The sequence below is a fragment of the Ahaetulla prasina genome, chromosome 1 (genome assembly GCF_028640845.1).
Source record: "Ahaetulla prasina isolate Xishuangbanna chromosome 1, ASM2864084v1, whole genome shotgun sequence".
NCBI classification, from domain to species: Eukaryota; Metazoa; Chordata; class Lepidosauria; order Squamata; family Colubridae; genus Ahaetulla; species Ahaetulla prasina.
Genome location: NC_080539.1, coordinates 280,937,226 through 280,960,583, shown reverse-complemented (window position 1 = coordinate 280,960,583; position 23,358 = coordinate 280,937,226). Strand labels below are relative to the sequence as shown.

The 23,358-nt window shown below is 40.7% G+C and overlaps 1 protein-coding gene and 1 long non-coding RNA gene across 6 annotated transcripts in view; one reads left to right on the top strand and one right to left on the bottom strand.

Moving 5' to 3' along the window:
• BDNF (brain derived neurotrophic factor) overlaps positions 1–12,460 on the bottom strand; it is a 54,555-nt gene extending 42,095 nt beyond the window's left edge. The window contains exon 1 of one of the 4 annotated variants that reach the window (XM_058160960.1): positions 11,442–12,460. In XM_058160960.1, the coding sequence (XP_058016943.1) occupies positions 11,442–11,579 (138 nt within the window). In that variant the 5' untranslated portion in view covers positions 11,580–12,460. Of the gene's footprint in view, positions 1–8,951; positions 9,035–9,816; positions 10,137–10,161; positions 10,392–11,441 lie in introns of those variants that run through there. The other 3 variants (XM_058160969.1, XM_058160996.1, XM_058160989.1) reach the window with 3 other exon arrangements.
• The window catches only part of LOC131186977 (uncharacterized), a 28,647-nt gene continuing 14,463 nt past the window's right edge, over positions 9,175–23,358 (top strand). The window contains exons 1-2 of one of the 2 annotated variants that reach the window (XR_009152465.1): positions 9,175–9,554; positions 17,151–17,214. This is a non-coding gene — a long non-coding RNA (uncharacterized LOC131186977). The remainder of the gene's footprint in view (positions 9,555–17,150; positions 17,215–23,358) is intronic. The other variant, XR_009152464.1, reaches the window with a different exon arrangement.

Below are 23,358 nucleotides of genomic sequence, written 5' to 3'. Positions count from 1 at the left end.
GGTGCAGTGGTTAGAATACAGTACTGCAGACTATTTCTGCTGACTGCCGGCTGCCTGTAGTTTGGAAGTTTGAATCTTACCAGGTTCAAGGTTGACTCATCCTTTTGAGGTCGGCAAAATGAAGATCAGATTATTGGGGGCAATAGGCTGACTCTGTAAACCACTTAAAGAGGGCTGTAAAGCACTGTGAACAGTATATAAGTCTAAGTGCTATTGCTAGTCAAACATTCACAAACAAACGGTTGTAAGTCAAGGACTGTCTGTACTGTACTACAATTCACCAGCAAAAGAAGCAGAAGACCATGTCATTAGTGTGAATTGACAAAGACTTTCAGTCTTCGCCTGTGGTCAACTGGCTTTAACACCAGGAGTTAAAACTTATCTGTTTCAACATTCAGACTCTAGCATTAAAAAAAACCAACCCTCTTTTGGAAGCATTTTTAAGACTTTCAAAGACTTATTAATAAAGGGCAAACTACACATTGCATGTTGTTCCACCATTTGAAAGCTACCTTTCATAAAAAATAATACTACTAAAACTGGCATACCACATTGCCTTACTGCCTTAGTGAGTATTGTATAGTTTGTCCCAAGGGCAAAATGCAAAGGGCATATTATTTCAGTACCCCTTGTCTCAGGGACATACAAAGAGAATTTGTTCTTCCTAAGCCAGAGCTCAGTTATTCAGAACAAAACACTCCAAGAAAGAGTTCAGTCTTGAGAAAGGCTGAGCGTGCCAGCATTTAAACCTCTCTTAGCAATGAAAGTTGTTCCATTAAACGATAGCTCTGCAGTGGGGAACTGGGCTGAGTGCTCGTAACAGTTATACGGAAGACAAGTCAATGCAGGTTAGTAATTAACCTATTAAAAAGGATATATCCGCTTAAATAGCAATCATCCTACTGCATAGTACACAAAGCACATTTTCAATGCAACCATAAATCAAAGGATAGAAACAACATCTGTAGATATTAAAGAGGCATTCACTTTAAACAACAATTGGCTTTACAATTACTAAAGATAGTTTTTACTTTCTGTTCTAATAACATCTGGTTCAGCTCCGGTCCCAAGAAAGGAGCTTGACCGAATAATAATAATTGTTCTAGAGTTTCCTTCCTTTAATTTTAGTTCCTGGCACTGAAGCAAAAGGTTGCTTCTAATCATGGAGCTAACTGTATGTATAGTTATGGGAAACAATCATCAGCAATTACTCCATTTTCAACTACTGAAACATTTCATTTTTTTCTATGTAAGATACTGGTTTTTATAGCAGATATAAATGAGCAGAACAAGAAAGACCTACAACATGATCTTAGCATGCCAGCCCCTAGGTAAACATAAAACACAACTGTTTTTTCTGAGTCTTCCTTTTGTAAAGGACGAGTATAGTATTGTAATCTTAAATCCAAAACACTGGTTATTAAATTAGGTCACTCCTAAAGTTGTAAATGATCTCATTTTCAGATTTTTTTTCAAAAAAAAAATCATCATATCAAACTACCATTAAACATACATTTAACGTTTACAACATTAAATATATACAACAATTGGACTCATCCCATTGCCCCCAGCTTTTGTCTTCTATTAAGTAATCCAGTATAGAATAAAATGTTTAAATCTTTTGACTTGTTATGCCATCCACAATTTACAGCTTCTGAATGATGACATCCTCCTGGTTAACAAGAAAAATAGGGCTCTAACAGCGAGTGCAATTTTTTAAAATGGGCTTTCCAGCTGTGATTCAGTGAAGTTGAACACTAAGTGGCAGTACTACAGAGGGAAAATTGTTCCATGTTGTTGAGTTTCAAAGAAAGGTCTTTCTTTTTATCTCTTTTCATTAAATAAACAATAGTGAACAGCTCTTTTTCAATTGCCTCATATTGGAAGTTAAGTAGTGGGTTTTATCTGCAATCCTGAGTAAAACAGAACGCTGGAGAGAATTGTATTTTTTCCCCCCGTTTTCTGGATTAGCCCTCTAATCTTTCTTATCAGGAACAGCTATAATGTAAGAGGAAGGTAGGTTTAGCGCAAAGGACGTGGGCAAATACAAAACAAAATAGGTGTTCTGTACATTTTGATATTTTTTGGACAATGGGGGGGCGCTCTTAAACAAGTATATTTTTTCGGAGGTACATGACAAAACTGTATTTCATATAGAATAATTACAGAAGTGGAATGGCAATCCTTAAAATTCCCATTCCACTACAAAGTTCACTGGGTAATCCACTATTCTCTGCCCAAATCTACCTTGGAAGTTATTCTCATTGAAACAGAAAGTCTCTGTGTGCCAGGATAAGTGAGAGAATTATGTTTATATAGATAAAGCTGTTATTACATTCCAAGCACTGAAATTCCATCCTTCATACTCATGAGGATGAGTAAGTGACTGGACATCCTTCAACATACTGATAACAGTTGTCTCAGCAACAGTCAATAGGAATAGATGAGAATTAGTACTTGTGGACCAATCTTCTATACATCTTTCAAGGATTCCTTTGTGGGGGGTCAATATAATTGTTTTATGACTGATGAAATCAGTTTTCATAATTGGTTTGCCAAATGTGGAGAAAGGGTACAAATCGTTACCTCCCTGCACTGGATTTACAAAAATTCCTGAAACACAATTCACAGCTAACATATGGCAGGATAAGATAGATAAAGAGTAATTCAGGATTATTCATGTCACATAGTTAGGAATGAGCTCCTCTCTATGACTTCATCCTTGATCATTTAAATCAGAATATATAGATAATGTAGAGAGATCCATAATATGGCTGCTTCCTCTCTTTTTTCTGTCATACACAGATATACTGTAGACACATAACAGGTACAATAGTAAATACACTCAGTTACTGTCACGTGCTTTTTCTCTGTTCTGAAGTAGAATAGGTTTCTAAGTATGGTACTACTATAGTATGTAACTAATATGTTATAATGCCTATGACCAGTGTTTTATAAATGGAAACAATGGTGAAAATCCTGAATGCATATTTCTTACACATTAATTTTATCATCTCAAACTTAAAGTATCTTTAATGCTTTTTCTAAGGCATAACATCACATACCAATATTTTCTATTTTCCTTGTACCAAATATAACAAGTAAGATCTATGTAAGAGGAAAAAAAACCAAAACAAATTGTGACAACTGGATTGACAGACCTCATTTGTTGGATAAGGGAATGGATGAAAATTGGTCTCCTGGCCATCAATATGGCTCAAAGTCTGGAGTGCAACAACGAATCAAAGAACACTCCAAGAGCCAGATGCTTCTAGACTTTTCTCCAGAATATAAGTTCTTTCCTTGGTTGTTGTAGATCAGGGGTCTCCAACCTTGGTCCTTTTAAGACTTGTGGACTTCAACTCCCAGAGTTCCTCAGCCAGCTTTGCTGGCTGAGGGACTCTGGGAGTTGAAGTCCACAAGTCTTAAAGGGACCAAGGTTGGAGACCTCTGGTTTAAAGGCATCACACATTTTCTCCACCATATTTTCATCCATATGCTCTGTAAACTCTGGAACATACAGAAGGCACCTTCAGACCAACATTGTTTAACCTATGCCAGCCTGTGAGAGCACATCATTTTTGCTTCAGACTTGCAAATCGGTGAGTTTAATATATCTTCAAGAATTCCCAGCATTTTATGAATTAGCAGATTCCTTCGAAGAAAGAGAAACCAACTTTCTCTCTTCTCACTTCTTCTGTGTCTGCTGCAGATATTTGTGTGCATTGCTTGATGGCTTGTAAAGCATTCCTTTTCGTGAATCAGAATGGAATGTATGCAAAAAGATTGATTATTTTTTAAAAAAATTAACAAATGCCTGTACAGTAAGAAGCCTACAAAGCTTTCTTTTCACAGCACCTCAGAGGAATAGTAAGCTTTCCCTTGAGTTAGAAAAATAATTGAAACTGATTTGGAAATTATGGTGTGACAGGCAGTCACTCCAAGGAAGGAGCAACTACAGGGCAGACCTTTGGAATAAAACTTCAATTGTAGTCCAACTGAGGAAGACACCCCCCTATCCAATTTTGCAGGAGTGGTTAGAAACCAGGACTTTTAGAAGACTAAACAAGATCTGTTGTTCAAATTGTATGACAGCTAAAGGAGGTATAAAGCAGCTAAGGCACAATGTAATATTTACATTACATTACATACCATTACATAGTAAGGATTGCTGGTGCCAAATTGATATCATCTACAGTAGTATCTTTTCAATTATCCCTTTGTCATTCCTTTTATCATATTGCATACATATGAGATTTGGAATAGACTGAATTTTATAGTAGTAAAAGATTCATTCATTCATTCATTCATTCATCCAATTTATATAGCTGCCCATCCCATAAAGAAGTGATTCTGGAGATATACACACACTATATACAGTATATACAATTTATTTGCTTATTTAGCATATGTCAAGTATATACAATGTGTGTAGGATTGAATGGTACATATATATTTTCTATATACATCTATACATTGTATGACATTGTATATCAGAATTGGAATAAACTAAGGCACTAGTAACCTTTTAACAGTCTCTTTTTTGTCAAAGCTAAGCAGAATTATTCAATTGCAAACCTAATAGCAACAAAAATATGAATTTAAAATTGAATTGGTAAAACTGCCAATCAAACATCTTATTCTAAAAAAAAAGTGGAAATCAACATCACATCTAAGGTACAGTAAATATATTATCACCCTTAGCACTTGAAGTCTGGAAAGATAATCATTTTTTGAATGAAATGAACTATGCTTAAAAACAAACATCACATTAAAAATAAACAATATTTCAGATTCATATAGGTCGTCCCTACCTTTTTCAATTTGGCTTTTTAAAAAAACTTTGGTATAATTATCATAGCAAAAGAGCTTAAGGCAAATCTTTGCTGCCTTGAATTTACAGACAGAATGCATTGAAAGGTTCTCAATGATGCTTCTATACAGTAACTCAATGAGCTCACTTCGTTGGGTGACTTATCTGAATAACTTTCATTTGTAGGGATGCTTTGTATTCTTCTTTTTTTCTAGTCAGGCCATATACCTGAGCCTTTGTCTTGATGTATGCATGGATTTATAAATATCACACCAGTTCAATTTCTAAATATTTTTATCAACCCATAAATTAAAGATAACACAGGTACTTGCTACTTGCTATCTATTAGGATAGCTTCTCTGCATACATTAAAACTCAGTTACTAGAAGTATAAATAAGTAATAGTTATCGATCCCAAAATGGCAATAACCTCAAAAAAAATGTATATCAAACAAAATTTTAAAAAGACTTTCGGAAAAAAACCTGTTAATGTTCAAGGCAAGATGCTAATGGCAATTCTGGGAAAAAAGAATATACATGGTTGTAACACATTGCTCTTATAAAATCTTATAAAAAATTGAAGAAATAGAGCAATCAATAGTGTACAACAAAGCTGCCAAACATTTCATTCGTAATTTGGACATCCAGAAACAATCACTAAGTAATGTTTTCGAAAGCTCTGCATCTAGGTTGTTTATACCAGATTCCAAAATAAATCTACTTGGAAGTAAGATCCAATGGCTTTGATCGAAGTTCAAAAGAACCTATTATGAACAATATCTACAATGATAGTCCTAAGGCATCTTACTACTGGAGAAGTAATCTCCATGTAACATGAGACTTCTGAATCAAAGTCTTTAGCATTAGTATTACCAACTTGTTAAAGTTCAATGTCAACCATTAATTTAACAAAAGCTAAGCAAACCAGACTTACAAGCCTCTACTGAAACACTGGCAGATGAGGAAAACAATGCCAAGGAATCTTACACTGCAGTTGTAAACATTTTGAGATACAGCCAATATATGATTGTCCTATAACTCTATGTCTTACACCATCATAATTAGAAAAAAGACTGTATTCACAAAGCAAGAAAAAGCTATAAGTTTAAAATAATACACACATTCTTAAAACATTATTTATTTTGGTCATACCTAAAGTACAGGTACAGGTAGTCCTCAATTTATGACCACAGTTGAGCCCAAAATGTATGTTGCTAAGTGAAAAATTTGTTGAGCGAATTTTTGCCCTGTTTTACCACTTTTCTTGTCATATTTGTTAAGAGACTTACTGAAGTTGTTTAGTTAGTAACATGGTTATTAAGTGAATCTGGATTCCCCCATGGACTCTGCTTGTCAGAAGGTTGCAAAAGAGAGTCACATGACCCCAGGACACTGCAACGGTCATAACTATGAACCAGTTGTCAAGCATTCGAATGTAAATCACATGATCATGGGGATGCTGCAACCGTCATAAGTGTGAAAAATGGTCCTAAGGTTTCAGTGCCATTGTAACTTTGAACGGTCACTAAACGAACTGTTGTAAGTCAAGGACTGTCTGTAGTCCTCAACTTAGGACCACGATGGAGCCCAAAATTTCTGTTACTAAGCAAGACAGTTGCCCTAATTTACAACCCTGTAGATTGCCACAGTTGTTAAGTGAAGCACTGCAGTTATTAAGCTAGTAACACGGATGATAAATTAATCTGGCTTCCCCATTGACTTTGCTTACCAGAAGATCACAAAAGGGGATCAGATGATACTGCAAGCATCATAAATATAATTTAGTTGCCAAGCGTCTGAATTTTGATCACATGACCCTGGGGATGCTGCTACGGTCATAAGCATGGCAAACGGTCATAAGCCACTTTTTTTTCGGTGCTACTGTAACTTTGAATGATCATTAAACAAACTGTTGTAAGTTAAGTTAAGGACTACCTGTAGTATATTTGAAGTTCACCTACTGTAAGTGCAGAGGGTCATACATGTTTTGCCCCTATTCCAACCCCCCAAAAAATATTCTGAACTGATACCACATAACTGCATTTTGCAGATTTTACTGAGACCACAGTTCAATGGGTTTTTTTTTTCTGTAGCATCTTGCTTATGCTTCCTTAGTTACAAAGCAGTAAGCAGTCAGAATCTGAGGATTCATTGCTACCAGCCCTTAATCAAACAAACATGAATCTAGGCTGCATTTACAAATATCACCATCCACTTTTACACAGAGTGCTTTAGTAACCAGGTACAAGAAGCACATGGCTGTGATTAAGAAATTGGTTATGCAAGAAGCAATTTGACTCTAGATGAGAAAACTTAACTTCAGCCAATGGATGTTTGTATATTATGCTTTCAGGATAGCCTAGTTGAACAACCTGATTCTTAAGTAGCTAGAATGGCACAATCCTCCAATGGGATTAAAAGTATATTATGGGAAAAAGGAATGCAGATCTAACATGATAGTAAGTGCCCATTAGTAGGAACCCACAAATAAAATGAATCAGATGCACACATCCAAAAAAGAATTGAAAGGACTCCACACTGTGTTTTGAAGTTCTGCTTTCCCATAGCAAATAGAGACTTTTCTAACATCTTCTCTTTTTCATGCACAATGAAAAAGAGAAAGGACTGTTGAAGATTTATAGAGACCACTGAGGAAACCCCTGTACTTGAAGAGGATTATCTGATAAAACACAATGAATATTTCCTCTTATCTTGAGTGGAAGCAGTAAACAACCAAACAATGTCAAAGATAAGGCAGTGGATGTTTTTATCATCACACCCTCCATAAGCACTTAATAATTTGCTGAAAGCATTTTCACATACTCTTCCATCTAGCAAAGTGGACAAAAATGACAAATAACTTTATGGCCCTGGAATTTCAGCTATGGTAACTGGCGTGCCTGAAATTCCAGGAAAGGTTACAACAAGTGTATCTTTCCATTTACTTACTGAGCCTCACTGGGTAGAGTTGATGCATAATTCTACACTGTAGCCAAAAAAATTGTTTCCTATTACATTCCATTTATAACCTTTGGCAGTGTATCATACCTATGTGGTTAGCCATGCCTATTGCTGCTACTAAAAAATCCTCTTCTCACTCCATAAGGATTTCACATTGTCCAAGTCCATTAAAAAAAAACACTACACACACAGAGAAAAATGAAAGAAATTTTTTTTATGGTTGCTGTGTTTGTGCTATATGTGAATACTTCAGGTTCTGAATCCATGTTGGAAGGCATCTGAAGTCCCATAGCCAGCTCTGAAGAAAAGATAAATCACCTCTGGATGAGGCTTTGTTTTCAAGCAAAGTTCAACAACTCCCATTCAATTTAAATACACAACGTATCTTACTCCAGTTGATTAAAATCTACAGAGTTTTGTGCCACCAAAAAGTGCCCAACCTACCGAAAGTCTTTGGAAGTTCAGAAGCAAGTCACAATTGGTGGCAGACTTCCCAGGTATCTTTGCAAACAGCTGGTGCTCAAAGATATATTGCTTCTAAGCATGGAGGTTCCCTTAAGTAGTTATAAATCAAATATAACTTTTAAAAAGTTTAGCAGAGTAAGTCTGCTCTTCTTCCCCAAATATCACAAGGAAAATCTGTCACCATAGATTGAAAATATACAAGCAGACTTGCTCCACAACACTCTCCAATTGGCCTTGTTAGTTGGGAATGGCAGGATTTCTTACCCAAACATACCAAAGGCTCCAGGGTAAGAATGGTTTGTGGTTCAGGACCACAGTACCCCTAAGGCTTCATCAGCACAGCTTCCCACTCTAATTTATCATGGGTCCGCCCTTGGGTGACGATTGAGCGTCCCAAACATCTGAACACTTCTTGCTCATTTTAAGCCCAATTTCTATTCAATCTATGCTAAACACATTATTGGTTAACATGCATTCCAGCCCCTAAGAGGTTTAATTGGAGAGGTCTTCTACTAATGTAAAGGGATTGTCTAATTCCTTTGGGGGGGGGATAGTCTCGAATAAGAGCCTGCTTGCTTTGTTTCACCTGGCGCTGATGTGTATGGGGTTTTGGGTTTTTTTGGGTGTGTGTGGAAGTCACCTTAAAGTATGGACTGTTATTTCACAACCCAGAAATCCTCTTTCAATGAACGTAAAATCCAACAGATCATACCAAAACGAAGTTGGGACGTCTATTCGGGATCTGAAGCCGGTTTAATCTCTGAAAGCAAACAGGGTCGGGGGCACAAGGGAGTTACTTTCCTCAAACGCTGGGCAGAAGGGGCTTCCTTGCGCCTCCACTCTGGGCCAGCAGAGGGCCTCCTTTCCCACCGAAAACAAAGTCGCATCACCAAAAACTCCGGCTACCGATCCGGCGCGTGAGGTCTGGCCAGGCGGCGGAATTCGCAGGCTGGGGCGCTGAGTCTCTCCTGGGCCGCACCAACTACGTAGCGCCAGGACCGTCGAGCCCCGAAACCGCCCGCTCGCGGCCACTCCCAAGCCAGAGCGGGAAAGCTCAGCCAGGTAGTCGCCAGCCACCCACGAACCCGCTTCCCGATAGTTCTTCCCACAACTCCCGTGCGCTTCTCTCCTCGCCAAGAGAGCCTTCCTCTGACAAGGTCCTCCCGCCCCCCACCTCACAACAACCCCTTACTTTGCCCGGCATCCAGGCTTAAAGGGGACGCCGCCTCTGTGGGCGCCGGGGGAAAAAAAAGCGCGCGGGAAAGAAGCGAGAGGTCCGGCTGAGAAAGTTGAAGAGGACGAGCGAAGCAAGAGGGTGAGAGAGAGCTAGCACAACAGGCTGGGCAAAGGCGGCAGAGTGAATGAGGGAGAGAGGCGAAGCTGCCAAGCGCAGGGGCGCTTGCCAAGGCACGAGCCGAGCAGGTGCCTGGTGCCCAGACACGAGTGTCTGGCGGGGTAGGGAGAAAAAAAAAAAAGGCGGCGGCCGAGTCGCTCGCCCACCCACCCTGCCGTCCGCCTCCGGAGAGCGGGGCGGGGGCCGGGGGCTTCCCTTTCTGTCCGCTCCAGGCGCCCTTTACCTGGAAAGCGCAGCTCCCCGAACTCAAGGAGCGTTCCTTGTCGGGAAGGCTTCCTCACGCCAGGGTCCTGATCCAGCTGCCGGGAGGGGATCGTCCCGCGCTCTTGGGCAACCTGGGCCAACCGAATCGCGGGGCTAACCGCTCTGCTGGGGCTCAGCCTGCACCGACCGAGAAGTTCTTTCTTCCCAGCGTGGCCTGCCTGTCTCCTCTTTGCCCCCCCCGCCCCACAACTCCTTGGGCCTCTCTGGCTCGCAGTCCCAGGGCTGCTGGGCTGGCTCCCCGGGAGACTGCGACAGGGCTGTTCGAGTCAACTTCTTCGCGCCTCGCCTCTCCCTTGCCCCCTACCTTGCCGTCCACACAAAGCCTGCTTGGGGTCCCCTCCGGAGAGTCACATCGTCTCCCAGCCGTCCAGTCCCAGCCGCCTCCTGCAGCTCCAGGAACACCGGAGGAGGCAAGCGGCTCAAATGTCTCATCAAAGCTTTATGAAGGGTGGGAGGCAACGGAGTTGTTGGGAGCCTCTGATCTCTTTCTCTCCCTTCCTTTCTCTCTCTCTCTCTCTCTCCCTCTCCCCCCCGCCGGCTGTCGTAGGAGCCTGGCTGTGCCCCCACACCACCGCCCCCTCCTTCTCCCTCCCTCCCTCCTCGCGTTTGGCTTCCTCTCACTCAGGAATTATTTAGATCTCCATTTGGGTTGCTATTGGTCAAGCGGCTTCCAAACGGGCACCAGCACCGGGTCGCCCCGGTTTAAAGGAACCGCATTGCCTGCTCCGCCCGCTCCCTGCCCACCCTCACCCCCCATCCAGCCCGCCGCAACTGCACGGAAAACTCCGGCGTTTGCAGAAACCTCTTTCCAAGCTTCTTGGAAACTTGGGTTTCTCGTTCGCTCCCTGCCTAGATCGGCCCAACCTCTCCCAAGGGAGGCCTCCCAAAGACTTGCGTCCGAATCCACTTTCCTCCATCCTCGGTGCCCCTTTCTCTACGATCAGGAAGCAAGAAATTAAATTTACCGCGGGGAGCGTGGTGGGTGGGGAGGCAGAAGGACACCCGCACCAAGTTCTGTTTGCGTTCTCGCCCCCCACTCCTCCCGTCTCCCCCAAATTTCAGCCTGAGAAGAAGGCAACGAGATCTAGTGCAAGTCCTGCCGGGGTAACCAAAGGCGGGGAGAAAGCGTCGTTGGCGCGGAACAGGTTGGGTCCCAGCGGTTAAATCGGAGCAGGGAAAACAAGGAAGCCCCCAAAAAGTTTTTTTTTTCCTTTTTTGCTCGCGGTTTTCTAAATTGCGGACTCTGGATCCCGGACCGGGAGTGTGGCGGGGGGGGGGAGTTTGGTGGCGACTTGAAACGCTAGCAATCTCTTAAAGCCGGAGCAGATTAGTTTTCTACTTGTTAGTACATTAAACAAACCAGATCCATTTAAATATAGCTCTCTGACTGACCTCTTCATAGTCTGCCTATTAAGAATGCAATCAAGATAATAACAAGCATGATTTATTAATGAAGGGTCCGGATAACGTTACGAGTCACTTTCGAAGAGAACACGCAGCGGGCAAACGTGCACAGTCCCCGCCAGTCGGCGGATTTTCTCGCAGACATAACAAAACAGTCGAGAGAATCAACCCCAAACTCACCTTGCGCTCGCTCGCTCGCTCTTTCCCCTCTTTTAGGCGCCTAGCCTCGCAAGACACCGCCGAGAGCTGGCATGGGAGATGCCTGGATGGCAACCTCCGGCTTGGGTGGTGGAGTTGGTTGGAAATGAAAAATAGCATTTAAAACGCCAAAGAATGGGTTTCAAATCAAAACTCCCCACCTTCTTGCCCAAACCTCTTTCGCGAGGCGTCCTCATCCCTTTCCTCCCCCGCCCGCCCCCCTGGTTCCGCTTGCGCCGCAAATGCCGGTTAAATTATTGATAGTGGAAATTGCGTGGTGGTGGAAGTCATAGTGGCGTCCCCCGATGGAGTAGCTCCGTTTGATCACGCTCGAGAGGGAGAGATTTCATGCTCGCTCGCTAGAGTGAGCTACGCTTGGAATCCACAACTCTCCAAGCCGTGAATGGAGGCTGTACGGGAATCCACACACGAGTGCTCCGCTTTGACGTGGATGTCAGATGATTCCCCCGCCTGCCTATAAACGAGACACCCCTGCGTTAGCTCACGAGCAATCAGATTCCCTCCACGCCACTGATCTCTTTCTCGCGTAGCAAAAAAAAAAAAAAAAAAAGGCGGCGGCGCAGCGGCGGCAGCCTGGGTTCCCCGCCCTTTGCACGTGCCTTCTACAGCGGTTCTCGCTTCGCATGTTTTGGGCTTCCCCCTAAACGCCGGGAGAAGAGGGTTTCCCTGTCTCGCACAAGTTTTTATGTTTTTAAAAGAACTTTGAGGCCTGAACTTTGAGCTTTTGCTTGGTTTTTTCTTTTTTTCAAGTTGCTAAAGATTTATTTTAGACTGAAAACTTTAAATTAAAAATAAATCAAAGCATTAGTTCAGTGCTTCTCAACCTTGGCAAAGTGTGGAACTTGGACTCCCAGAATTTCCCCAACCAGCATGCTGGCTGGAGAATTCTGGGAGTTGGTCCACATATTTTCAAACCTGCCATGGTGGAGAAACGCTGTCTTAGAAAAAGCTTCCAAACGCGTTGTACTGAAATATGTCTTATTAGTTTGGGCTGAGTAACTGGGTATACAGGCTCTTTCTCAACTCTTTTAAAATCCTTTTGTCCAGCAATCCCTCAAATCTTCATAGAATTGGGGACAAAAGGATGCCTTTTAGAGTTAAGGAGGATGAAAGACAACTACAGATTTCTCCCCTTCACTTCCCCACACTTTTTGTTTCTGGAAAAATTAAAAAAAATGTTGGAAATGTGATGGGATTTGAGGCTAAATAGTATATTCGCAGCTGAAACCACAGGGTATCTGAAATGACATGGGAGGGCTCCCCTAGAAAATGAAATGGAGCTTGGATTAAGTTATGTGGGAAGATCTGAACAAGCAAGCACTCATGACTTTTCTTAATTCTTTTCTGTCATAAGGAAATTCAGGGATTATTGGGCAACTCATTAGTACATGGCTAATATTTGCATGGCACGTTGAATTACAAGCTAGCTATTTTATTAGCTTAGCATGTCCAAGCCAAGCAGGGGGTTTGTTCCTAAGCTTAATGTGTTCTGCAAACTTAGAAAATGAGATTGACGGAGCAAACAAAATTGATCGGCCAGCATTGTGCCAAAGAGATAATGCTGGATTAACCAGTATGCTAATGATGAGTATGTCATTACCAACTATTGACTGAACAGATTGACTTCAAGCTTAGACATCTTGATAGGAGTTAAAGAGAAGTCACCCATCAGACATTGCAACTCATCCTTCCTGCAGCTTGGTGATATAAGTATATCAAGCTTATACTTACAGCTTCCTGCTATAAGTATTTTACTATACTTATAGCAAAATCTCTCTCTCTCTCTTCCTCTCTCACCCTCTCTCTCCCTCTCCCTCTCTCTCTCTCTCTCTCTCCATGTGTATAGATTGACAGAAGGAGTTATATGACTTTTCAGATGAAATAGTGTATTAAAGTATCATCTATTTGTTTTCTGTGTGTATCACTATAGCCCATAGGTTAATTTACATCTTGACTGCTTCTAGATTGATGGGACTATACTTTTTTTCCAGACCAGTGGAGAACAATTTGGGGGATGGACAGAGAATTCTAGAGTCTTTATACCAGAGATTCATCCAAGCCTTGTTTTCAGTACTCCTTTTAATTGGAAAGCAGAAGTAGCAGACATGGGGTTATTTTATATGTTAAATGTATTACTCTTTGAGAGATAATCTTTTCTTGCTATCATCTATCATAAATGTTCTCCTTTTCACTTTTTGTCCACCTCCAGTGATTTTAAAAGGATATAATTTCAAGAAAAAGCTACTATGAGTTAAAATTCATTCCCCTACCCATCATTACTTTTTATGTACATAAAGAATGCTATCTGGAATTATTACCTTTTTTTAAGAAAAAGAAAAGACAAAATGATAAACTTTTTCTCACTAGCTTTCTAACCATCTGTTTAGTTAATGTGATTTGATCCCAGCCTGATTTTCTGAGAAGAAAAGGTCGAGGGGAAAAAATGGGCTGTGTTTCCATTTCTTTTGATTGTCAGGAAATCTAAATTAATCCTGATTATACAAATGGGAATGATGTCAATGAACTTGGATTTTTTACAAAAGTATTTTATTCTATTAATATTTTTTAATTGGCTGAGTTCAGTTCTAATATTATTTGCCACATTTTACATGTAATTGTAAACATATGTATGTTTCCTAGATACATGCCTTCATCTAATGTTTTCCCTCTGTCACCCCCCTTCCCCATCCCCAATAAAATCTATAGAAATTACTAATTCAGTTAAGTGCAAAAACAAGAAGGATATTTTTTTTAAAAAAAACCCCTATTCTGCCTTTTTAAATTGCAATTTGCTGGTAGTGAAAATATAGTGCATATGCTCTGGGTGCAATCCACACTTTTGAAAATATGCAATATAATTCTACAATAAAGTAAACCAATTTTCTGATTCACTGTTGGGTTTTGTACCAGGAAATCAGTTCACCTGCCATTGCAATTCGGTAAAACAGTACAGCTAGAAAAGTATAGAAGTGATCCCTGTGTCACCCATTGGGCTTAATGTGAATAGAAGAACAAATAACATTGGTTTGTACTAGGCTACAATTTGGATTGTCTCATGCCAAAGGCAATCCCTTTGATTTGGGGATAGTACATTCTTTGAAACTTGTGTAAACCATGGTTTCTGAGAAGTGTGATTTGTGAACTCAGTCATTGAGATTTTTTCCACAAATCATAATTAAAAGAAAGCATTGCATGGTCCTAAATCTTGGTGAAAGGAATTTAAGCAATAAGTGTGTTTTAATTCATTCCTTTGTGCTGTTTGAAATCCATATCCAAGGGTCCTTGAGTGGCGCAGACTGCTAAGACAGTCTGTTATTAACAGCAGCTGCTTGCAATTACTGCAGGTTCAAGTCCCACCAGGCCCAAGGTTGACTCAGCCTTCCATCCTTTCTAAGGTAGGTAAAACGAGGACCCAGATTGTTGGGGGCAATAAGTTGACTTTGTATATAATATACAAATGGATGAAGACTATTGCTTGTCTTAGTGTAAGCCGCCCTGAGTCTTCGGAGAAGGGCGGGATATAAATGCAAATAAAATAAAATAAAATATCTGCCTTGTTTTCAAGCTGTTATTTGTCCTATAGAAAGAAGATATTGATTAATTGAGTTTCTTCCCTGTTTTTCATTAAAATAAATTCTAGGAGTTATAATAAGTCTTATTTTCTGAGGAATACCACAGAAGCTGCCACCAGTTTGAGCTTATTGAGCTTATTCCTGGTAAGAGCAAAATGGGAAAGGTCACACAACAAGGATTAATACAGGAATAATTAGATTCAGTAAAAATATGATTAAACTCTAATCAATCAACCAAAATGAAAAAAAATGAGTGAAGATTATTTCAAAAATTGTCATTAGATCTTAATAATGGGCTTCTCATATCAAGTCAAGACTTAACTTACTCCAGCATCTTTCTTACAGATTTAAAACATCTGTAAGAAAGATGCTGGAGTAAGTTAAGTCTTGACTTGATAACCACAAGCAGGAGATGGTAATAAAACCCTCTTCTATTTTTATTCTCTTGCAACTGATATATGGGAACATAGTGCCTCCAAATTACAAGTATATGCTAGCCCTTGATAAACCTGCAGAAGTAGTCCTCAACTTAAAACAGTGCATTTAGTGTCCATTCAAAGTTACAATGGCACTGAAAAAACGTGATTCCAGGCTGTTTTTCAATTACAACCTCTGAAGCATCCCCATGATCATGTGATCAAAATGCAGATGCTTGGCAACCGGCTCATAGTTATGACCGTTGCTATAGGTCATGTGATCACTTTTTGCAACCTTCGCACAAGCAAAGCCAATGGGGAAGTCAGATTCACTTAACAGCCAGGTTATTAATTTATCAGCTGCAGTGATTCATGTGACACCTGTGGCAAGAAAGATCTTTACGTGGGGCAAAACTCACCTAGCATAAGAAATGTTGGGCTCAATTGTGGTCATAGGTCGAGGACTTCCTGCATTCTGTTTATTTATCCAGTCCTCATTAAAGCCATCTGGTTGGTGGCCATCACCATCTCAAATGGTAATAATGTCCCGGGGCCAGATTATGCGCTGTGTGAATAAGGACTTTTCTTTTGACTATTCTGAATCTGTTTCCAATGTGGTTCATTTGTGTTTTGAGAAAATTAGTAAACTTTTCTCTAACCATTCTTTTTACAGCAAGTCATGTATGATCCTTCTTGGTAATGTATATAGAATTATTATTAACGCTGTGCCCTATTATTGTGTTATTTATTGTTGCATTAGATCCAGCTGTTGCATCTCTAAAGCTTTTAGAGTCTTTTGAAGTGGATTATGAATTCATAATTTTTTTAAAATGTCTTCTTTCAGTTACCTTTTTTTTTATAAGAAAGAAATTAATTTTTACTGAATATTTTGGTTGCCGCCTTCTACACTTTTTCCAGCTCTGTTGTATCCTATTTTAAATGAAGCAAACAGAATTGTATACAATATTCATTTATGTCCCATAGATTTATGTGACAACATAACAAATGTTGGCTATTCTATTTTCTAACTTTCAAAATCTCTCAAGCTATTGGCATATTTAGGTAAATCTCCCATGAGAATGTTTCTCCAAACTTTCTCCACCCTTTCCCCAAACTTTCAAAAACCCATAATTTACTCTTCATTAACAAACATTTGAATGGGGAAAAAACTATACATTTATTCAGGATTATACATGAGTTGGTTATATTCATTAGTTCTTATTTATAACACCTTTGACTCATGACACAAATTTTATCTCACCTAGAATCAGAGGTGTCCACAAGGGGGTGAGAAATGGCAAAATTAACATCACATGTATTATAATTCAAGCTCTACCCTTTTTGCACATATGCTATGACACAGCATGCATCTATAAAAAGGGGGAAAATTTGTGTCACAATCCTGTCCCATTTGTGTTGGATGCGCTGTTTAAGGTGCTTCCAAGTTGAACGGATATGCCGGTAACATCACTGTTGCCCAAGGCAGGTCCATGGGGTCTCCTTTCATGTCCCCATCAAGAAGCTGGAGCAAATAATGGGAACTCGCCCTGCCATGCAGCAGCACTAGGGTCTCTAACGCAGGCTTCCAACCTCCTACCCAGGGTTCTACCCATATAAGCCACTGCACTCTTATCTGTCACAATGACATACATCTGGATAATATGTAATGTATTTCATTTTAGAATCACTCACTTCCATCTCAAAACATGAAACTGGAGCTCTACACTTATTGTCAAGTCCTGCAAGGTAGGCAATTCAAGATAGAAAGACTTCTTGGATTTCTGGAATGTTATTGCTGGTAAGATACAGAATCTTAAAAGTCTGCTAAAGCAACTCTCCAGATCAGTTTATATCTAGAGTAATTAAGCAAAGTTATTCTAAGCCTCTTTCTCTTGCTTCTCCTCTGCCTTGGGCTGGAGTGTTTCTGCCTTCTTGTTACCAGGTTCTGCTAGACCAGGGGTGTCAAACTCGATTTCATTGAGGGCCGCATCAGGGTTGTGTTTGACTTCAGAGGCCAGGGTGGGTGTGGCCAGGGTGGCCGTGGGCATCTCGACGTCACTCGTGTTGGTGGCACCTGTGGCAGCCTGAGTGCTCCACCAGCGAAAATGGGCTCCTGAGCTCGGTTTTTGGCTGCGACAGCTTCCTGAAGCCCTCTGCCAGTGAAAACGGAGCTTGGGAGGGCCATGTGCAGCCCTTGCGGGCTCTATTTTCAGCTGTGACAGCCTCCTGCAACCCTCTGCCAGCAAAAATGGAGCTCAGGAATGCCGTAGGCGGTCTGTTTTTGCTGGCAGAGGCACCATGGGCTGGTCCTTCACTGTTTCCAGTGTGAACCCATGGGCCATATCTAAGTAGCCCGGGCATTGAGTTTGACACCCCTGTGCTAGACTTTCCATCACATTTGCTAAGTGAATTGTCCCACTGAATTGGATTTTACCTTTTAGTAAATATTAATAGGATTACCTGTAAAGACTTTCACATCAGCCAAAATTATGATCCATACTCTCCTCATGGAATCCATGTGCCATTGGTTTACAAAGTGGATAAAAACAAAAGGCACAGGTAAATGACATTTCAGATCAGCAACTTGGTTGTTAAGCGAAGCAGTCACTAGTGAAACCTCAACTATGCTTATGAGCTTTCTTCAGTTTTCCTTTGCTTTATAGGCCTAAGAAGATTGTAAATGGATTGGTTGTAAGGTTACTTTTTTATCACCATCATAATAGCGAACAGTGGCTAAACATGTAGTCACTAAATGTGGACTATCTCTATAATTTTTTTTTGTAGGGGAGTCATCTTTTAATCTGTGGCCCCTAAGGTCTCTTTTGTGACTCTATGGCACAATATCAGTTTTTGATTAGGGGAATCTCTTCTGATAGCCTTAAAGAATCATGAATATTATTCCCTTTCCATAAAGTTCTCCACCTCCTCCTCCCCCCTCCTCGTCCCTATAGTTTAGTATTCAGATATTCTAAAAGTGTGGTTGTGGGAATCCTTATATCTATCAAAGAAAGGTAAGCATTTTGTTTATTGTGGGAAATTTGAAACAAGTTCCCTGTCTAGAGACTTATTAAATAACGGAGCCAAAACACAATACCGGCTTTGCATAGCAATAAGATGATACCTATCTACCCAAAGTAAACTCTTTTACTTTGCAGTTGTTAAGCAAGTGGTGGTAATTGCTCAAATTTACTGCCAGGTTAATAAGCCGACATCATTTGCCTAAACTTGTACCTGTTCTGACTTTGGCATTTGAGATTTTGCCCTTTTGAAAGACATGACATAAGGCCAAATCTAATGTCCAAGATCCTGATTCAAACTCCTTTTCTAAATACTTCGGGAGTTCATTAGTGAAGTAAAATCTGGATGTATATCAAAGCATTCATGAAATGCTTCATACTGGTAAAATCCAGAAAGCTGAAAGTTAAAACAGTTAAACACAACAGCCCCTGCTATCATCAGTTATTTTCAACAACTGATATTCAAGATGTTACCAAAATAACAGTGCTTACTTAGGTATATCTTCCTTGCAGAACGTTACTTGGTTGCAGTGCTAGCATGTGTAAAATTAAATTAAAACTGCATAGATTTTAGCAGATTGCACACAATTTGTTATATCAGTTGAAATATTTTTAGCTCAGTGGGATTTCTAAGCAAACCTCCACAGGCTAAAGTGGCAACATTACTGAAAAATTGAAAGTTCTGTTTTACTGGATGAGACAGATCTTTATATACATTGTTTGAGAGTGCATCAATCGTATTTCTGCATAAAACCTTTTTTTTAAAATTAGTGGTCAGAAGTTAAGTGGTAAGGTAAAATCTTTGCTGTTTAAATGCATGCTGTCTCTGACAAAAATCTTTTCCATTCGGACATTTTGTTACCTGTACCAATAATAATTGCAGCACATGAACGTGTTTTGCAAACTAGCACATATGCATCAATTTGTTTCATTTCACAATTGTTTATTCTGGGAATTCCTGAGACTCGGTAGGTGGTGTGAAACGAAACTTCTGAAATTTTTCTTGGTATCAAGTACACATTTTCAAATATATATATTTGTATCTATAAGGCTTTGCTTTCCTGAAATGTAATATATTAGCAAACAGATTGATGCTTGTATTCCCCCCCCCAGATCTATGTCATTGTAAAAAAAAGACCTTCTGGGAGAACCAATTAATTAATATAGTATAGATTTTTGATTTCCTAAACCATACTGGGGTGGTATCAAAAAGCTCTGTGAAATGAAATGCAGCTGCAGTAGATACAGATTTTCAACTGAGAACCAAGAGGAAAGTTTATACAAGATTAATTTGTTCCAGGCAATAGTGACTCCCATAACATGAGGAATCCTCTCAGCTTCATCCGTGTGTGGCAGAGTTACACCTCATGCCTTTGCACTCTTGCACTCATATCTCACAGGAATTGGAATTAATTTCACTGGTGTTACTAGATTACTTACAGGCGCTTTGGGTGGCATTAGAAAGCAAGTGTCTAGTAAGACAACAAAGTATCTGGTGTCCAAAACCTTTGAGAGGATTGCATCCTCTCACTTTGGAGACATGATAGCAGTGTTCCAATATTTGAAGAGCTGTCACACGGAGGAGTGGGTCAACCTATTTTCCAAAGCAGGGGTCTCCAACCTTGACAACTTGAAGCCTGGCGGACTTTAACTCCCAGAATTCCCCAGCCAGCAAAGCTGGGGAATTCTGGGAGTTAAAGTCCACCAGGCTTAAAGTTGTCACGGTTGGAGACCCCTGTTCCAAAGCACCTGAAGGCCAGACAAGAAATAATGGATGGAAACTGACCAAGGAGAAATTCAATCTAGAAATAAGGAGATATTTTCTGACAATGAGAACAATCAACCAATGGAACAGTTTTCCTTCAGAAGTTGTGGGTGCTTCATCACTGGAGGCTTTCAAGAAGAGACTGGACAGCCAGTTGTCAGAAATGATTGGGCGGAGTTTGGATTAGACGACCTATAAGGCTCCTTCCAACTCTGTTATTCTGTTATTGTTCTGTTAAGAGGAAGGAGCAATTCTAATCATAGGTTATAGTTGCAAGCAGAAAGTAAGTATACCACCAGGAGAAAAGAGCCAAATGTAGCTGAAGATGCTGTGTAACAAAGGAGGGGGAAATCACCTTTCCTTTTTAGACACTTTCCTTTCTAAATTTGAATCTAAAATTTGCTTGGTGAAAGACTTATTGGATGAGTATGTAGAATTATTGAATGAATATACCGCATATAGTTATAGAGTGAATCTTCTCCTAGGCTTCTCTGATTGAATCAAGAAACTTCCTTCTTTGAGAGGTGAAAAGAGCAAGGAATGAATTTTTCTTGCCTTCCTCATATTTCCACACGCCAGCTTCCTCCCATCCCTCTGATGCAGGGGTCTCCGACCTTGGTCCCTTTAAGACTTGTGGACTTCAACTCCCAGAGTTCCTCAGCCAGCTTTGCTGGCTCAGGGACTCTGGGAATTGAAGTCCACAAGTCTTAAAGGGACCAAGGTTGGAGACCCCCTACTCTGATGTGACATTCCATCTGTACCATTCTCCGAATTCCCCCAATCAGGTTAATTTTCCACAAAGCTTTGCCTGAAGTCCTGAACATCTCATTTCACAGTGGGGACAAAGTGGTTTATAACTCTATGAGGGTTCAGGTGGATCCTCCCAGCCTGCATCTTCTCCCCTCCCCAACCATTTCAATTGGGATTGCAGGCCCTTGAGACAAATAGGCAAGTAGAAAGATATAGTAGAGGTTCTCCTTGCATTTCCCTCACTCACTACTTCTGAGTGTTGCAAGAACAATGAGACTATATTTGGGTTTTTAGAATGTGAGTATCAGGGCACTGCTAAAAATTAAATGTTTGGATTCCAAATGGAAACTAATCCAAACCACATTATTCTTTTGAGCCAATACATACGGCTTGTGGTCAGAGGCTTGCCTTTTGTTGCTACGTATATGGCCAAGGGTTTTCTTGATTCTTTTGTATGCTATCATTCATTTCATTGATTACTTAACACAGGCAAGTTAGCATTAATTTAAAAATCTATGTGGCTATCAGTGGCTATGGGTCTTGGAGATCTTGTAGTTCAAGCCCCTGCTCAAGCAGGAGTTCCTATACCATTCTGGACAAATGGCTGTTCAGTCTTTTCTTAAAATGTTTCAGTGTTGGAGCATCCACAACTTCTGAAGGCAAGCCGTTCAAATGATTGACTGTTCTCTCTGTCAGGAAATTTCTCCTTAGTCCTGGGTTGGATCTCTCATTGATAAGTTTTCATCCATTACTTGTCCTGCTCGCAGGTGCTTTGAAGGATAGGTTGTCCCCTTCTTTGTGACAGCCTCTGAAATACCGAGGCAGTGGCTAAACCAGGATTACCTGTAATACCAAACAGAGGCACATTCATGACAGAGCTCCATGAACATCTGGGTCCCAGTGCCTGGGGGAAAAACAGCCTTCTGAAAACACAATTAGGGCTATCTGATGGTACTTTCAGGAGTCTTTGTACCCCTCTGTGGACCTCCCTTATTAAAGGCAAAATATCACTGGATGAAGTTAAAAGTATGAAAACAATGTAACAAACATTACTTGAATATTTATATGTGGAATGTTTATATGGCAGTCAACATCCTTTGTATCTTCAAAAGAGAATCCTGAACTATATTATATATAAGTCCAAATATACAGTTTCCTCAAAAATTCTCTAACTTTTTCCTGTAAATATATTCTAGCTTTCTAAAAGATAAAGGTGAAGGTTCCCCTCCCACATATGTGCTAGTTGTTACTGACTCTAGGAGGCATTGGTCATCTCTGTTTCAAAGCTGAATAGCCAGCGCTGTCCGAAGATGTCTCTATGATCATGTGGCCGGCATTACTAAATGCCAAAGGTGCACAGAACGCTGTTACCAAAGGTGGTCCCTATTTTTCTACTTGCATTTTTACGTGCTTTCGAACTGCTAGGTTGGCAGAAGCTAGGACAATAATGGGAGCTCACCCCATTACGCGGCACTAGGGATCCGAGGGGCCGGATAGCTCAGGCTGGTAAGGCCTGTTATTAAGAACACAAAGCCTGCAATTACTGCAGGTTCAAGCCCGGCCCAAGGTTGACTCAGCCTTCCATCCTTTATAAGGTAGGTAAAATGAGGACCCAGATTGTTGTGGGGGCAATAAGTTGACTTTGTAAAAATATACAAATAGAATGAGACTATTGCCTTATACACTGTAAGCCGCCCTGAGTCTTCGGAGAAGGGCGGGGTATAAATGTAAACAAAAAAAAAAAAAAAGAACCGCTGAACTGCTGACCTTTCAATTGACAAGCTCAGCGCCTTAGTCACTGAGCCACCACATCCCTTCTAGCTTTCTAGGTGTCCCCTAAGTCACAAATCTCCTCAGAATTGTTATAACAAGTAAATTATATGGCAAGCCATCAAGCTATTTCAATGGTTCATGACAGAGTTCCCCAACCTTTCTGGCTTTGCTGGCTGATGGGGAGGGGGAGAGGAGATGGTTTTGTGTGAGTGGCAGGCAAGTACACATTCCCAGCTCTATTTGCAGCAGCAGCAGGCATGCCCACATGCTGCTTGCACAAATGGAGCATGTGTGCATGTGTTCACCCACTGCTTGTGCAAGTGGGGATGTACACAGGCTCTCCTGCTGTTTCTTCAGCCTGGTTCTGAATGGCTCATGGCCCAGTAGTGAGCCACAGCCCAGAGATTGGGGAACCATGGTCCAGGGCATTGTTCAATGTCTAGCCCACCACATTTGAGCTGCAACAATCAAGATGACCACTGGATGGCAGCAAATAGATAGGTTTCGTTACATCCATTGGCTGGCCATCTATAGATTTTCCAGATTTTTGCAGGTCAGCTGTGGTGACCCTATGGTTTGAACATC